Below are 19,046 nucleotides of genomic sequence, written 5' to 3' on the forward strand. Positions count from 1 at the left end.
TACCACCTCCCCCATGGGGGAGGGGTTTTTCGTTTTCTTTTTTGGGGGGAAAAAAAAACCGTTTGAGCAGACAATGCACATTTGTGGCCTGCTGGAGGTCATTTTGCAGGACTCTGGCAGTGCCACCTTCTTGCCCAAAGGCGGAGGATGCGGTCCTGCTGCTGGGTTGTTGCCCTCTACGGCTCTCCACGTCTCCTGATGCTATGGCTGTCTTTCTGGTAAGCGCCTCATGCTCTGGGACACTAGCTGCACAGACACAGCAAACCTTTTTGCCAACAGCCGCATTGAATTGGCATCCTGGGATGAACTGCACTACTGAGCACTTGCTTGTGGGTTGTAGACTCGTCTCAGGGCTACACAGAGTGAGAGCACGCCAGTATTCAAGAAGTTGACCAAAAAATCAGCAAGGAAAGCATAGGAACTGAGATTGTCTGTGGTACCACCTGCAGATACTCCTTTTTGGGGGTTTGTTCCTTGCTTAATTGCTATAATTCACCTTTTGTCATATTCCATTTGCACACAGCTGTGAATGTTATTGTCAATCAGTGTTGCTTCCTAAGTGGACAGTTTGACTTTCATAGAAGTGTGATTGACTTGGAGTTACATTGTGTTGTTTAAGTGTTCCTTAATTTTTTTGAGCAGTGTAGATACTTTTGTGCCTGTTTCCTCCAGGATCTTCACAAGGTCCTTTGCTGTTGTTCTGGATTGATTTGCACTTTTCGCACCAAAACGTTCATCTCTAGGAGACAGAAGCCATTCCTTCCTGAGCGGTATGAACTGGGTGTCTCCATGGTGTTTATACTTGCGTACTATTTTTGTAGAGATGAACGTGGTACCTTCAGGCATTTGGAATTGCTCCCAAGAATGAACCAGACTTGTGGAGGTCCACCATTTGTTTTCTGAGGTCTTGGCTGATTTATTTTGATTTTCCCATGATGTCAAGCAAAGAGGCACTGTGTTTGAAGGTAGGCCTTGAAATACATCCACAGGTACACCTCCAATTGACTCAAATTATGTCAATTAACCTATCAGAAGCTTCTAAAGCCATGACATCATTTTCTGGAATTTCCAAGCTGTTTAAAGGCACAGTCAACTTGTGTATGTAAACTTCTGACCCAATGGAATTGTGATACAGTGAATTATAAGTTAAATAATCTGTCTGTAAACAATTGTTGAAAAATAACTTGTGTCATGCAAAAGTAGATGTCTACCGACTTGCCAGAACTATATGTTTGTTAACAAGAAATTGTGGAGTGTTGAAAAACAGTTTTAATGACTCCAACCTAATTGTATGTAAACCTCGACTTCAACTTTAAGATTCAGACCATTCTATGAGACTCGAATTGAGCTCAGGTGCATCCTGTTTCATTGATCATCCTTGAGATGGTTCTACAACTTGCCTACACATTGTCTATATAAAGGCCCACAGTTGACAGTACATGTCAGAGCAAAACCAAGCAATGAGGTCGAAGAAAGAGTTCCGAGACAGGATTGTGTCGAGGCACGATATGGGGAAGGTACCAAAACATTTCTGCAACATTGAAGGTCCCATAGAACACAGGGCCTCCATCATTCTAAATGGAAGAAGTTTGGAACACCAAGACTCTTCCTAAGACTGGCCAACTGGCCAAACTGAGTAATTGGGGGTGAAGGGCCATGGTCAGGGAGGTGAACAAGAACCCGATTGTCACTCTGACAGAGCTCCAGAGTTCCTTTGTGGAGATGGGGAACCTTCCAGAAGGGCAACCATCTCTGCACCAATCCACCAGTCAGGCCTTTGTGATAGAGTGGCCAGACGGAAGCCACTCTTCAGTAAAAAGCATATGACAGCCCGCTTGGAGTCTCCAAAAGGCACATAAAGGACTCAGACCATGAGAAACAAGATTCTCTGGTCTGATGAAAGCCAAGATTGAACTCTAAGGGCCGGAATGCCAAGTGTCACGTCTGGAGGAAACCTGGCACGGTAAAGCATGGTGGTGGCAGCATCATGCTGTGGGGATGTTTTTCAGCTTCGGGACAAGTCTCTGAATATTCTTGAGTGGGCCAGCCAGAGCCCAGACTTGAACCTGATCGAACATCTCTGGAGAGACCTGAAAATAGCAGTTCAGCGACGCTCCCCATCCAACCTGACAGAGCTTGAGGGATCTGCAGAGAAAAATGGGAGAAACTCACCAAATACAGGTGTGCCAAACTTGTTGCGTTATACCTAAGGGAGACTCGAGGCTGTAATCACTGCCAAAGGTGCTTCAACAAAGTACTGAATAAAGGGTCTGAATACTTGTGTAAATGTGATTTCATTTTTTTMATAAGTTTGCAAAAATGTCTAAAAACCTGTTTTTGGTTTGTCATTATGAGATATTGTGTGTAGATTGATGAGGGGGAAAAAACAATTTAATCAATTTTAGAATAAGGCTGTAACGTAACAAAATGTGGAAAAAGTGAAGGTGTGTGAATACTTTCCGAATGTACTCTATAGGACCTTGAATAGAGAAATCACAGAATTTAAAATGTTGACGGAATTGAGTCAACATTTTAAGAGTATTGACAACAATTGGATTGGATGTGTAGTGCCAAGCTGTAAGTGGAAATTGGAGGTGACTAAAGCTGACAAAGAGGAAGAGAAACAGGAGTTGGCCTCYGCGTGACACCAGTCAGTTTCTGGGGTGCGAAACCAGTAAACAATATTTTGTATATTCACTGTCCATTAATAATACATTCAGTTATGAAGGGCTAGTCCTCCATGTGTTTTCTCTCTCTGGAGGAATGCTTTACGTATTGTTGGACTCCCACCGCCCCATAAAAAAAGTTACGCTTATCTACTAAAGTGATAAAAGACTTKGGTAGAAAAAGAGGGAGACATTGGAACAAATACAGAAATCTGGGCAATACATTCATCTTGACACAATTTATTAGCTAAAGTCAAATGGAGAATACTCCATCTCTGAAAGTCCAGTTTAAGTTTGCTAATCAGGGGAATAAAGTTATCATCATGGAGGGAAGACAAGGTACGGGTGATATTGATCCCTAAATATTTAAAGACAGACTTGGACATACGAAATGGAATAGTTTCCCGTGGAATGTGTAAAGCTAATTCATTAATAGKAAAACATTAACTTTTTGAGAAATGAAATTTAAAACTAGAAAACACACCAAACCTACGCAGTATGTCCACTATATCAGGGACACACACTTCAGAGTCTGAGACATATAAAAGCAAGTMATCTGCATACAAGAACACGTTGTGTTCCAGTCCCCATCTRTAGATACCATGTATTGAGGGTGTGGCCTTTAGCATAATAAAAGGAGTGTCTATCGCAAGGGCAGATAACAGAGGGGTCATTGGACATTATTGGCGTTTGGCCCTTGATAAGGTGAAATACTGTGAACAAAGTTTATTTGTAAGTGCTGATGCCTTGGGTGATGAGTACAACAGTCGGACACAGGAAATGAAGTTTGCACCAAAGCCAAATGTTCCCCGTACAGAGCATAAATATTCACATTCTACCCTGTCAAATGCCTTCTCCGCATCTAAAGAGATATTTACTGCAGGAGAGTGTATGACATTACGCAGACGTTGAATGTTAGAAAAGGAGTGGTGGCCCTTAATAGACCCATTCTGAGCCGTTGAGATGATGTCTGTCATASTGCTCTATTCGAGAGGTGAGCAATTTCACTCCAATTTTTACATCTGTATTTAACAGTGAGATCGGTCTGTATGAGGCACACTCAGATGCATCTTTGCCGGGTTTTAACAAAAGCATGTCGACGCCTCTCTCAGGATTTGGGGTAAAACCACCCTGGTCCAGGGCATTTTCAAACATTACAAGCAGGAGGGGTGCCAGTTTGGAAGAAAAMTTATTGTAGAATTCGATTGGGTAGCCATTTGGGCTAGGGGATTYCCCACTTTRCATTGCTGTAATTTAATKAAGAATCTCCTCTAACTGCAAAGGTTGATCAACTTCCTCTCTCTTCTCTGTACTAAATGGTAGGAGTTTCCAAATTGTCAAGAAAATCATTCAAAATGTTATTGTTTTCAGGTGATTCTGATGTGTAAAGATCTTAATGAAATGTTTTGAAAGTGTTATTCATCTCATTGGGACTAACTGTTAAAACACCCAAGGTGTTGTGAATTTGAGGGATCAGCTGTGAGGCAGATTTGCACTTGAGTTGATGAGCTAGAAGTCGACCAGCCTTTTCTCCATGCTCGTAACAAAACGGCGCGTGCGGAGTTGCTGCTGTTCAGCCTTATCTGTGGATAATTATACTGAGTTTGAAGCCTATCTCTGTAAAGCTCTGGTGATGGAGAGGCGGAGTATTGTTAGTCTAATTCCAGAATGGCGTCGTTGTTTATTGAGTGTTTCCCAAAGTGTAGATGGAAAATGTCATCTGTTATTTGTCTCAATAAAGACATCAATTGCATTCGATAGAACGGTGCTGAATGAATTGTTCGAAAGTACAGATGAGTTAAGTCTCCATGCCCCCCATGCCCCCCATGGAGACTTAACTCATCTTTACTTTCGAACAATTCATTCAGCACCGTTCTATCGAATGCAATTGGTCTTTATTGAGACAAATAACAGATTGGCATGGCATTGAGCATGGCATTGTTTATTAATCAGAAACAACTGCAAAGTCCTTCCTCATCATGAGTCGCGACTGAGCTGAGCCAAATTGTCTTTTTGACATCCACTTGCCTGAGCCACGGAGCAAATAAAAATAGGGGGTGCAAACGTATGTTTTTTTTTACCAGAAATGTTTTGAGTTAGTCTGTGTTATATATATATATATATATACACACAGTATAAACAATTTTATAAATGGTATAATTACGTGATATGATTGAATTTGGAAACCCGCTTCCCCCTTTCACCCCAAGATAAATGGTTTTGACAACTGAAGTTTGTCTTCACTACTACACTGCTTTGATTGGGGCAGCTAGAAACCACAAGTATCCTATAATGAAAAGGCACCCGTGAAATAAAATTCAAGAAACTTTTTTAAATTGATTTTGTTGTGCTGTTGTTACATTTGTATTGCTGTTTCGTGTCCGGTGTGCATCATGAGCGAGGTCATTGTTGTAGCCTATACTTCACTTCCCCTGTGAGAACCACAAGCACAGACTGACTTGGGTTTACTGCAGCCGAAAAGTCTGCCAGCAGCCTACAAAAGGTTGCAACGTGTCCATTACAATGTAGAAAAACATATCTCTAGCCCAAACTGTTCAATAATTATCCATATTACCGGAGCTTCATCTGATTCTTTCTAATTATTTCTATGGCGGCTTCTCAGCCGCATTTTATGGAAGATGCAAAAATCTTTGAGATAACAATAGATGGCAAAGTCAAAGATACTGGTTTCCCCTAAATGCTTACCTATGACAAATCCAGCTCAAGAACCAGCCATAGCCTCTAAGCCAGCTGGCTAATCTTTTGAATAAGGTGTAGTAAAAAGAAACAGCAACAACAGATAACATTAGCTAGCTAGAAAAGGTTAGCATGCTAGCTAGCTACACTTGACAGCTGGCAGTTTCCTATTTGTTGTCGTTAATTCACTCCACGTAGAAATCACAAATTTGTGAATATGTATTAGGAGCACTGAGGTAACCTGCCACTTTCTTCGAAGGTGGAACCTAAACGAGAATTTCCGCTCTAGGATAGGAATTACAATGAAATACGGACGGCATTTCCCTCTGGTTTGCACCTTTAAAAACAACGTGATAATTGTAATATCAATACCATTCTAATATATTACATCAAGAAACTTGTGAGAACCTTTGTTTTTATATTACTTTGAGGTATTAACAGACACTAGTAAATATTCATATAACATTATTAAGTACTACTTTCTTACAGAGAAACAAACATACAAGCAGACTTGAGTATGTTAATTTTAATTAAATGAAATGTGTAGGTACGTTAGACTCTAAGAGAACATTGCCATTTAAATTATGATCCTTTTCAACACTTGACTGAATCACATCAGTATCAGTAATAGGCTAATAACAATGTGCGGTTTGATCCGTAAAACAAAATGAAATTAAAATGTTAACCCTATTCACCACATAAGAACCAAAATATATATAGGAACATTTTGATTCCCAAAATGTATAAGGCATGAATAAAATGCAATGAACATGTACAATTTTGAAACTTGCATTTTGTTTACTTACAGAAGTGAAGTTCTTAAGTATTTAAAAACAGATTTAGCCTCAGAGCCTAGTACCCTAGGTAGACTGATTCACAGTAGGATCAATTATTTAATAAATTGCTTTCCAGCCTAGCAAATAAGACCCACAATATGGCCAGACAAGTATCTAAGGCCAAGTGCAAGACAGATTATCATACCAGCTACCATTCCTTGGCTTTTTTTATTGGTAGATTTCAAGGGCCCATGTCTTGACTGAAAACTAAGAACACTTGTTTGGTGTTTAATCTAAGAATGTTCCATGCAGTCTTTTGAGAAGTATTTATGTGTCGGGACTCAGTCAAACCAAGTTAAGGCTATTGCTCTTTGAGGCAATTTAGAGAATCTCACTGGATGCTAAAAGACTCTTTTATGCTTCTTTCTGCCTGTTCCTTTGAGATCCATTTCCAGGCAGGGGGAATATCTGCAGGCAGTGCACCATACTTTTCGGCAAAGTGCTTGTTGAATTTTGCCATCACAAATTTCCAGTAGTCCGAGGCCTGTATGCTGGCATCCGCAGGAATATGCCAGTCAGGGTAAATGTCCCGGTATTTCCTGTAAGGATGCCACCGTCCACCTGTTGCATAGCATTTGAAGGTGGAATCATTGAACACTGAAGAGGAGCAGATGTCAGTGACAAGATTTCTTGAGCCCTCAAACTCAACACCACCAAGTCCCTTTGGTCTATGTATTGAGGCACAGTGGTTTTTGTGGGCTTCTCCTCCTGCCTCGCACGGTGCCTTGCAGAATGGACACTGCTTCCCGCAGCCAAACACTTTTGTGAACAGCTCGTTCTGTGGCTTGATGTTCTGTCTTTCCAATTTCTTTTTCACATCCTTTGCTTCTTGGAACTCTTCTCTCAGCGACTGTTCCATATCCCCTACAGATATTTTAAGCCAGTGGGCAAACGCTTCCTGTTTGGAATTGTTGAGGACCATGGTGGCTTCCAACGCATCTTGGGGAAGCACAAGCTTCTCTCCTAGGTGCCTGCATATGTCCTTAATGAATTTCTTTATGTTGCCCTTCTCATTCTTCTGTGCTTTAGTGATTGCCTCAGTGATGACACTGATGATCCCTTTGAGTTGACAGTCTTCCAAATCAAACATTTTGTTTCCACGTGAGAAGCGTTTCAAGATTTCATCAAAAATCCAATTCTTGACAAAGCCTTCGTAGTCACAGATGTAGGTCACATAGTTAGCAAAGTTGAATTCTGTCAGTAGTTGCTTCAAGATAGAGTACTGGAAAAATGTCCGAGAGCTGAATTGAAAGGCATTCTGTCCCGTCAGCATTACATCAACAATTTCCATACCCAGGGAACTGGCAACATAGGCTTCTACTGCTGGTTTGAGACACAGGGTAGTGAACTGCTCAGCTTTCTTCTGACACTGATCTTGTCCACTGATCAAGTCTTTGAAGTCTTCCAAGTATTTATATTTGAACTGTTCAAGGCACAAACGAGGATTATTGTCAGTTATGAACTTTTCATGCAGATTCTGGAAGGTCCTGGCTGCAAACCCACAAATGTGCAATTTGATGTTCAGTTCAAATTTGAGGCTTGTGTCAAGTTCTTTGTTGGCATCCAGCTTCTCTTCAATCATGTGCAGAATCTCTTGTATGTATGTTTCATGGTAGTCCGTTTTCTTTTGGACCTTCTCGAACACAAACTCTTTGCATTTGGCTATAAGGTTGTCTGCCATGGCCTGGGTTTTTCTTGTGTGCTCATCCATGTAAAACTCCTTTACTAATCTCTTGAAAAACCCCTCTGGAGTGACTATGAAGGGTTCTTCTCCATGATCTTTAAGTTTCACTTTGTTCAGCTTTTCATTCACTGAACCTCCCTTCTGTTTCATGTTAAACCGGAGCTGGTTGAAAACATCACTTAAAACGTCTTGTGGCCTCAATCCTTCAAAGTTGGAGAGCTCCTGCACGGTTTCCTCCCATACCTTTTCAAATTCTCTATCAAGGTCCTTCTCTGACCGCTCAGAATGGCTCTTTCTGCAGTCCTCAAGTAACCTCAGCACTTTTTTCTCCATCACGGCTGTGTGGTTCTTTTTAATTGTGTCAAGCTTGATCATTCCTTTTCGAATCTCAAAAGCAGCTTCCAGTTTACTCATTATAGAGTTTTCCATCTCCCTTTTGATACCTTTGGTGCTGTTTGCAAAATCCTCTCTGTATCTCTCCACAAGATAGACATGGCCCTCTGTCTGTTCGTAGTACTTGGTCAGGTTGTCAAGAATGCTATTCTCCCATTTGATAAGTTCCATTGAGGCTTCCATTTTCAATTTGCTGTGAAAATCCCTCATGTTGTCCATCTGGTATTTCATCGCAACTGTCCCAAAGTTGGAAATCCTTGTTTCAGCATTTGTTGTCCATGTGTGCATGTGCTTTTTGAATGACCATTCCCACTTACTGAACTCAACGCACAACTTCATGTAGGCATCAGCCACCAGGCTGTTTCTGAAGCTGAAGATGAAGTTTTCATACTTCACAGCATTCCAAAGGCTTTTTGTCCACTCCAGAAAGTACATGATGTTCCCAGAGGCCTTGCAGTCCTGGAAAACCTTGATCATGTTCTTTTTGAACTCGTAGACAGACTCGCTGTACCCGGCATTGACAGGTGCCATTGGAGGGTTTCCATGCCAAAGTCCAGGGATGTACCAGTTACCAGTCTCTGGGTTGTACTCCATCACATCTGTGAAGCTTTTGTTCTCTTCTTTTTTTTCCATTCTGGCTGCTGCCTGGGTCATCTCGTTCAATTGCTCCAATAGCATCTTCCGGTCTCTCATGTTCTTGTCGTGTGCCGAGACATCTGCCACGTTCTGGTGGACAAACAGACACTTAGGCTTCTTTCCCACCTCTTTCATTCGAAGAAAAGCATGGACAACAATTTGAAGGATGTCCTTCATGTCGGTCGAATTCTCCATGGCAATATTGACAATTGTGACATCACTCAGCCCAACAACTAGAGTTGCTAGCTCATTGTCGTGCTCATAGCTGTCATTCAGCTGTGCCAGTTCTGGCGACTTCAGTCCTTCTGTGTCGATGATCACTAAGAAATCGCAGTTCAGCTCCTTTTTGAAGTCGTCTTTGACTTTGATGAGAAGCATGAAGGCCCCTCTTGTGCATCTGCCGCTACTGACTGCGAACTGCACTCCAAACATCGTATTCAGTAGAGTGGACTTTCCTGTGCTCTGAACACCTAGAACAGTTACCACCAGGATCTTGTTCTTCGGCTGCACCAAGACATTGAGCTGACCCAGCACATCACTCACCCATCTCAGAGGTATGTTGGACGCGTCTCCGTCCACCAGCTCCAGCGGAAACCCATCCAGAAGCAACTCAGCACATAGTCTTGGCAGGTGCTGCATTTGTTGCCGTGACACTTCAGTTTCTCTGAGTAAGACAGAAGACTCGTAAAGTTGACCCATTTCACGTAGGAAATGCTCGGTTCCCAAAGAACTGTTTGAAATCTGTCTGTCAAGGTCTGCAATTTGTTCTTTGTTTTCAGAGGAGTTCTGGCACTTCTCTTTGTACTGCTCTCTGAGGCAAGACAAGTTTCTACGAGACAGATTGTCCAGGTTCATTCGCATCCATTTCAAGAAGTAGGACCTTTCTAGCCCTGTGCTTGACATTGCATTTATGAAGCAAGTCATTGTGCCTGATATGTCATAGTTTCTCTGCTTTTTCCTGAGTTGTATCTTTTGTGATTGGAGATCACTTTTATACATCTCTATGTTCTGATTCCCAGCTTTCCGCAGTCTGCATTCCTCCTTCTCTAGACGTGCCAGCTCCTTCCAGACCTGTCCTTGCAAGGGAAGCTGACTTTCCTTATACTGGGGTATGTCATGTATGCTTGAAGTAATTGCATCAGCATTTTGCTTTGCACTTTGACATTCTTGGCAGTCCTCGTCAACCAAGATCCCAAGCTCGTGTGCCACTTCAGCCATCTGCTCCAGTGGCATTTTGGACTTTGAACTCTTGATCACCTGACCAACTGCGTTTCGCAGGTTCTTCACAAAGTCGGCATCATTCATCTGTTTGTTCTTCAGGATGACGTTGCTCGTTTTCAAGTTTAGCTCTTTGGCGGTTTTCTTCAAAGCATCAATGCTGAAGCTCTTGCTCTGTAGGTTACCCACTAGAAACAGCTGTGCCTTGGTATGTTGGCTGGTCAGTAGCTTGTACATGGTGTCCAAGTTGTCGAAGAACACAAAGACTGCTGCAGAAGTCTGACAAAGAAAGGAGTACTGGGTCTCAAACAAACTGATGTCCCCTCTTAGATTAGCTACAGCGACAGGTTCACCAAAGATGTCAATGTTCTTGTTCCCACAGGGAAGGTACCAGCTTATCTCAACCAATCCATTGGATATCCTCCTTGGACTATCACCACATTCCATATCATGGTGGACAAACGTATCGTGATACTGTTGGGGATTACTCAGTAGCTTGTTCAGAATCTGTGACTTGGACACAGAGCACTCACCCAATCTGACAAAAGAGACCATGGGGAGGTCAGAGAGAACAATCCTGTCTTCAACAAATCCTCTTGGGTCTGACAATGAATGAGGTCTAAACTTCTTGACAATATCTCGCATTGCCCAAATCATCAGCGTGCACTGTTTTGTGTCACAATTGGGGAGAAGCAGGGGCACAGAAAACTGACACATTGACATTTTCAAGACCATCTCTTGCTGCAGAAAACCATTAGAGCACAGAAAGAGAGCAGTAACAATGTCTAAGGGGTTTACCACATTACTTGAGTCCATGTTATCAACCAGACTCTCCAGATCTAGGTCTATGTTGCAAAATGAAGCATCACAACTTGCCTCGCCTCCTGATGAGGTACATTTCACACTCCTTGCAGTTACATTAACCATCATTAACCTCTTCAGGAAAGTCCATGGTAGGGCTGAGTGAGTCTGAGCGGGTTCATCTGTGACGGTCTTTTCATCAATCTGCAGCACGTTGCTCAGGGTGAGCTTCTCTGTGTAGTGTTGCTCCAACCCCAGGTCCAACAGCAAGCTCTCCAGGTGGGTTTCTGTGGGGGGAAAGACAGAGATATTTTTGTGCTATGTTCAGGTGAATTTAATAAATATTTTTTAAATTAAATCTATAAAGCACAACCCTTATTTTATAGATGACATATCAGAACAGGGGCAGACTGGCCATCTGCCATTTCGAGAAAATGCCAGCTGGTCCATTTTGAGCCCAGTGGGCCTGTCTAATTATCATTATCTGGCTTATACTGTGAGCCTCAAAGAATTATGAAAAAGAAAACACTAATATATCTTAATTAGATAAGTATTCACCCCCGAGTAAATACCATGTTAGAAACATCTTTGGCAGCATTTACAGCTGTGAGTCTTTTTGGGTAAGTCTATGGGCTTTGTACACCTGGGTTGTACAATATTTACCCATTCTTCAAGCTCTATCAAGTTAGTTGTTGATAATTGCTAGACAGTCATTTTCAAGTATTGCCAATGATTTTCAAATAGATTTAAGTCAAAACTTTAAGTTGGCCATTTTGGAACATTCAACGTCATCTTGATAAGCAACTCCAGTGTAGATGTGCCCTTGTGTTTTAGATTATTGTCCTGCTGAAAGGTGTATTTGTCTTCCAGTGTCTGTTGGAAAGCAGACTGAACATGGTTTTCCTTTAGGATTTTGTATGTGCTTAGCTCCATTCTGTTTATATTTATCCTGAAAAACTCCCCAGTCCTAGCCGATGACAAGCATACCCAAACAGGATGCATCTTTTGGAATATTTATCTTCTGTAAGACTTCCGTCTTTTCACTCTGTCATTTAGATTAGTATTGTGGAGTAACTATAATGTTGTTGATCCATCCTCAGTATTCTCCTATCACTGCCATTAAACTGTTTTAAAGTCACTATTGGCCTTATGGTGAAATCCCTGAGTGGTTCCCTTCCTCTCTGGCAACTAAGTTAGGAAGGTAGCCTGTATCTTTGTAGTGACTGGGTGTATTGTACACCATCCAAAGTCAAATTAATCATTTTAGGCTCATGTTAACCACTATTATTGCACACAGAGTGAGTCCTAGTTAAAACTTTTATATGAAGAACAATTCTCATTTAGAAGGCAAACATCTCATTACATTTTACCACAAATAGTTTAATATTGACTCATTCATTTTATCCAACATATAGATGTAAATCTGATAATTGAAAAGTGTACACAAACAGAGATACAGTAATGTGGGTTTCCTGTCCTTCATGAGATCACCAAATGAAACACACTCGTCATGACTGTCCCTTAAGGGTCCACGGCCACATTCTCAAAAATAGAAATATTGTTTAATTATTCAAACTTTTGATGTCCAAAGGTCTCTCTGTGTTCCACAGTTTACATTCCAATCTCAAACACTACAGAGCATAGGGGCAGTGTATTTTACGACTGACTTACAGCCGACTTCCCGCTCTACCCCTCTATGAGAGAGAGCACGCTGTAGAGCAGACCCAATGTAACCTGATCCTTCTGACCGTCACAGGAGAGTTATGACAACTCTGTACCGGTACCCCCTGTATATAGCCTCGCTACTGTTATTTTACTGCTGCTCTTTAATTATTTGTTATTTAAATTTTTTACTTATCTATTTTTTTACTTAACACTTATTTTTCTTAAAACTGCATTGTTGGTTAAAGTCTTGTAAGTAAGCATTTCAATGTAATGCTCCTGTTGTATTCGGCGCATGTGACAAATACATTTGATTTGATTTGATTCAAGAGAAGAAGGCAAGCCTTGAAATGAGTGTTGAGAAAGCCGCAACAGTTGAAAAATAAACTAAAAAGTTGAAGGGTACTGTTAATGCTATCGAAGCTGACGATAATGAACCTAAAAAAAGAGAGCAAGTTGTTAACTACTCTAGGATAGGTGGGACGGCCAAAATCCAGAAAAAATGGAGCGCGCCAAATTCAAAAATATTATTATAAAAATCAATCTTTCATGAAATCACACATGAAAGACACCAAATTAAAGCTACTCATGTTGTGAATCCAGCCAACATGTCTGATTTCAAAAAGGATTTACGGGGAAAGCACACCAAACAATTATGTTAGCTCAGTACATAGCCACAGAAAAACACAACACATTTTCCCAGCAAAAGATAGTAGGAACAAAAACCAGAAATAGAGATAAAATTAATCACTAACCTTTGAACATCTTCATCAGAAAACACTCATATGACATTATGTTACACAATACATTTATGTTTTGTTCGATAATGTGCATATTTATATCCACAAATCTCGGGTTACATTGGCGCCATGTTCAGAAATGCCTCCAAAATATCCGGAGAAATTGCAGAGAGCCACGTCAAATAACAGAAATACTCATCATAAACTTTGATGAAAGATACATGTTTTACATATAATTAAAGATACACTTGTTCTTAATGCAACCGCTGTGTCAGATTTTTTTTAAACTTTAGGAAAAAGCACACCATGCAATAATCTGAGACGGCGCTCAGATAGTAACAACATTTCTCCGCCATGTTGGAGTCAACAGAAATATGAAATTACATCATAAATATTCCCTTACCTTTGATTATCTTCATCAGAATGCAGTGCCAGGAATCCTAGTTCCACAATAAATCGTTTCTTTTGAAGCTTGGCATTCAGGCCAAAGAGTTCAATCTTGGTTTTATCAGACCAGAGAATCTTGTTTTTCATGGTCTGAGAGTTTTTAGGTGCCTTTTGACAAACCCCAAGCGGGCTGTCATGTGAGGAGTGGCTTCAGTCTGGCCGCTCTACCATAATGGCCTCATTGGTGGAGAGCTGCAGAGGAACTCTAGAGCTCTGTCAGAGTGAACATCGGGTTCTTGGCCACCTCCCTGACCAGACTCTTGGTGGTTCCAAACTTCTTCCATTTCAGAATGATGGAGGCCTCTGTGTTCTTGGGGACCTTCAATGATGCAGAATTCTTTTTGGTACCGTTCCACAGATCTGTGCCTTGACACAATCCTGTCTCGGAGCTCTATGGACAATTCCTTAGACCTTATGGCTTGGTTTTTGCTCTGACATGCACTGTCAACTGTGGGACTTTTTTATAGACAGGTATGTACCTTTCCAAATAATTTTTATGGAAACCCAAAGTAATCATACCTATCCGCCCCAGTGACTTTCCATGGCGCCTTTACACATAACAGTTGAAGTCGGAAGTTTTAGTACACTTAGGTTGAAGTCATTAAAACTCGTTTTTCAACCACTCCACAAATGTCTTGTTAAAACCTCTACGGACCCCCCATCCCGGATCCGGGATCATCCTCATCAAAAAAGCTGACTAGCATAGCCTAGCCTAGCGCCACAGGGATATCATATAATATAATTTCATGAAATCACAAGTCCAATACAGCAAATGAAAGATAAACATCTTGTGAATCCAGCCAATATTTCCGATTTTTTAAGTGTTTTACCGGGAAAACACAATATATATTTATGTTAGCTCACCACAATAGCCAAACACACAACGCCATGTTTTCACCGCCAACATAGCTTTCACAAAACCCACAAATAGAGATAAAATTAATCACTAACCTTTGAACAACTTCATCAGATGACAGTCTTATAACATCATGTTATACAATACATTTATGTTTTGTTCGAAAATGTGCATATTTATAGCTACAAATCCTGGTTTTACATTGTGAATACGTCGCCATAATGCACCAAATAGTCCGGAGAATTTTTGGACAGTCACGTAATCTAACCGAAAAACTCATCATAAACTTTACTAAAAAATACATGTTGTACAGGTCGCAGTTGCAAATGAGAACTTGTTCTCAACTAGCCTACCTGGTTAAATAAAGGTGAAATAAAAATAAATAAATAAAATGAAATATACACTGGTTCTTAATGCAACCGCTGTGTTAGATTTTTAAAAATAACTTTAGTAAAAAGCACAGCATGCAATATTGTGAGACAGCGCCCACCAATTCTCCGCCTTGTTGGAGCCAACACATACCACAAAAATACGAAATAACATCATAAATATTCTCTTACCTTTGATGATCTTCCATCAGAATGTAGTGCAAGGTGTCCTAGTTCCACAATAAATCGTTGTTTTGTTTTAGAATGTCCATTTCTTCTGTCGAATTAGCAACTTTGGCTAGCATTGTGGCGCACACGTGTCCATCAAGTCTTGGCGCATGGAACGAAAAATTCCAAAAGTCACAATAAACGTTGAATAAACTGGTCAAACTCGGTTGAAAATCCATCTTTATGATGTTATTATCATATGTATCCAATAAAGTCCGAGACGGAGCATTTCGTCGTGTATACCTAACGCATTTCAGAAGACAATGTCGTGTTCCCTGGTGCACAGCTGAATACTGACAATAGGGCGGACCTGTCACTCCAAAAGCTCTCATTCGGTCTCACATCAAGCTAGACACCCCATTCAACATTCTACTGCCTGTTGACATCTAGTGGAAGGCGTATGAAGTGCATACAGATCCATAAATATAAGGCAATTGAATAGGCAAGCCCTGACACAGAGCCCCATTTTCAAAATTTTCACTTCCTGTTTGGAAGTTTGCTGCCAAATGAGTTCTGTTTTACTCACAGATATAATTCAAACAGTTTTAGAAACTTCAGAGTGTTTTCTATCCAATAGTAATAATAATATGCATATTGTATGATCTAGAACAGAGTACGAGGCCGTTTAATTTGGGCACGATTTTTTCCCAAAGTGAAAACAGCGCCCCCTATTCCCAAGAGGTTAGTTTTGGCAAGTCGGTTAGGACATCTACTTTTTGTTCCAACAATTGTTTACAGACAGATTATTTCACTTACAATTCACTGTATCACAATTCCAGTGGGTCAGAAGTTTACATACACTAAGTTGACTGTGCCTTTAAACAGCCTTTAAACAGCTGGAAGATTCCAGTCAATTGGAGGTGTACCGCTTTGCCGCGTTGCCGCTTGCTATAGACCACCCTCTGCCCCCAGCTGTGCCCTGGACACCATATGTGAATTGATTACCCCCATCTATCTTCAGACCTCGTGTAAACTGGGACAATCTGGACCCCCTATTTCTAAAACTATCTGGCGAAATTGTTGCAACCCCTATTACTACCCTGTCTTTCGTATCATCTGAGATTCCCAAGATTGGAAAGCTGCCGCGATCATCCCTCTTCAAAGGGGGAGACACTCTAGACCCAAACTGCTACAGACCTATATCTATCCTACCCTGCCTTTCTAAGGTCTTCGAAAGCCAAGTTAACAAACAGATACTGACCATTTCGAATCCACCGTACATTCTCCGCTATGCAATCTGGTGTCAGAGCTGGTCACGTGTGCACCTCAGCCACGCTCAAGGACCTAAACAATATCATAACCGCCATCAATAAGAGACATTACTGTGCAGCCGTATTCATCGACCTGCCAAGGCTTTGACTCTGTCAATCACCACATTCTTATCGGCAGACTCAACAGCCTTGGTTTCTTAAATGACTGCCTCACCGGCTACTTCTCTGATAGAGTTCAGTGTGTCAAATGGAGGGCCTGTTGTCTGGACCTTTGGCAGTCTCTATGGGGGTGCCACATGGTTCAATTCTCGGGCCGACTCTCTTCTCTGTATACATCATGATGTCACTCTTGCTGCTGGTGATTCTCTGATCCACCTCTACGCAGACGACACCCTTCTGTATACTTCTGGCCCTTCTTTGGACACTGTTTTAACTAACCTCCAGACGAGCTTCAATACCATACAACTCTCATTCCGTGGCCTCCAACTGCTCTTAAATGCAAGTAAACTAAATGCATGTTCTTCAACCGATCGCTGCCCGCACCTGCCCGCCCGTCCAGCATCACTACTCTGGACGGTTCTGACTTAGAATATGCGGACAACTACAAATACCTAGGTGTCTGGTTAGACTGTAAACTCTCCTTCCAGACTCACATTAAGGCATCTCCAATCCAAAATTAATCCAAAGTTAAATCTAGAATCGGCTTCCTATTTCGCAACAAAGCATCCTTCACTCATGCTGCCAAACATACCCTCGTAAAACTGACCATCCTATCGATCCTCGACTTCGGCGATGTCATTTACAAAATAGCCTCCGACACTTTACTCAACAAATTGGATGCAGTCTATCACAAGTGCCATCCGTTTTGTCACCAAAGCCCCATATACTACCCACCACTGCGACCTGTATGCACTCGTTGGCTGGCCCTCGCTTCATACTCGTCGCCAAACCCACTGGCTCTAGGTCATCTAGAAGTCTTTGCTAGGTAAAGCCCCGCCTTATCTCAGCTTACTGGTCACCATAGCAACACCCACCCGTAGCACGCACTCCAGCAGGTATATCTCACTGTTCACCCCTAAAGCCAATTCCTCCTTTGGTCGCCTTTCCTCCCAGTTCTCTGCTGCCAATGACTGGAACGAACTGCAAAATCACTGAAGCTGGAGACTCATATCTCCCTCATTAGCTTTAAGCACCAGCTGTCAGAGCAGCTCACAGATCACTGCACCTGTACATAGCCCATCTGTAAATAGCCCATCCAACTATCTCATCCCCTTACTGTATTTATTTATTTATCTTGCTCCTTTGCACCCCAGAATCTCAACTTGCACATTCATCTTCTGCACATCAACCACTCCAGTGTTTAATTGGTATATTGTAATTACTTTGCCAACATGGCCTATTTATTGCCTTACCTCCCTTATCTTACCTCATTTGCACACACTGTATATCAACTTTTTCTACTGTATTATTGTATTATGTTTGTTTATTCCATGTGTAACTCTGTGTTGTTGTATGTGTTGTACTGCTTTGCTTTATCTTGGCCAGGTCGCAGTTGTAAATGAGAACTTGTTCTCAACTACCCTACTTGGTTAAATAAAGGTGAAATAAAAAAAACAAAAAAATAAAAGTACCTGTGGATGTATTTCAAGGCCTTCCTTCAAACTCAGTGCCTCTTTGCTTGACATCATGGGAAAAAGACCAAGACCTCCACAAGTCTGGTTCATCCTTGGGAGAAATTTCCAAACGCCTGAAGGTACCACGCTCATCTGTACAAACAATAGTACGCAAGTATAAACACCATGGGACCACGCAGCCGTCATACCGCTCAGGAAGGAGACTCATTCTGTCTCCTAGAGATGAACATACTTTGGTGCGAAAAGTGCAAATCAATCCCAGAACAGCAGCAAAGGACCTTGTGAAGATGCTGGAGGAAACAGGTACAAAAGTATCTATATCCACAGTAAAACGAGTTCTATATCGACATAACTTGAAAGGCCGCTCAGCAAGGAAGAAGCCACTGCTCCAAAACCGCCATAAAAAATCTAGAATACGGTTTGCAACTGCACATGAGGACAAAGATCGTACTTTTTGGAGAAATCTCCTCGTCTGATGAAACAAAAATAGAACTATTTGGCCATTATGACCATTGTTATGTTTGGAGGAAAAAGAAGGAGGCTTGCAAGCCGAAGAACATCGTCCCAAACATGAAGCACGGGTGGCAGCATCATGTTGTGGGGGTGCTTTGCTACAGGAGGGCCTGGTGCACGTGACAAAATAGATGCATCATTAGGAAGGAAAATTATGTGGATATATTGAAGTAACATCTCAAGACATCCGTCAGGAAGTTAAAGCTTGGTCGCAAATGGGTCTTCCAAATGGACAATGACCCCAAGCATACTTCCAAAGTTGTGGCAAAATTGCTTAAGGACAACAAAGTCAAGGTATTGGAGTGGCCATCACAAAGCCCTGACCTCAATCCTATAGAAAATGTGTGGGCAGAACTGAAAAGCGTGTGCGAGCAAGGAGGCCTACAAACCTGACTCAGTTACACCAGCTCTGTCAGGAGGAATGGGCCAGAATTCACCCAACTTATTGTTGGATAC

The 19,046-nt window shown here is 41.5% G+C and overlaps 1 protein-coding gene across 2 annotated transcripts in view; it reads right to left on the reverse strand.

The window, feature by feature from the left end:
* Positions 1-5,874: 5,874 nt before the first annotated feature.
* Positions 5,875-19,046, reverse strand: part of LOC112075460 (up-regulator of cell proliferation-like) — a 29,611-nt gene continuing 16,439 nt past the window's right edge. For both annotated transcript variants that reach the window (XM_024142460.1, XM_024142459.1), the window contains exon 4: positions 5,875-11,218. In XM_024142460.1, the coding sequence (XP_023998228.1) occupies positions 6,531-11,218 (4,688 nt within the window). In that variant the 3' untranslated portion in view covers positions 5,875-6,530. The remainder of the gene's footprint in view (positions 11,219-19,046) is intronic.

Source organism: Salvelinus sp. IW2-2015, unplaced genomic scaffold, assembly GCF_002910315.2.
Source record: "Salvelinus sp. IW2-2015 unplaced genomic scaffold, ASM291031v2 Un_scaffold3178, whole genome shotgun sequence".
Lineage (NCBI taxonomy): Eukaryota > Metazoa > Chordata > Actinopteri > Salmoniformes > Salmonidae > Salvelinus > Salvelinus sp. IW2-2015.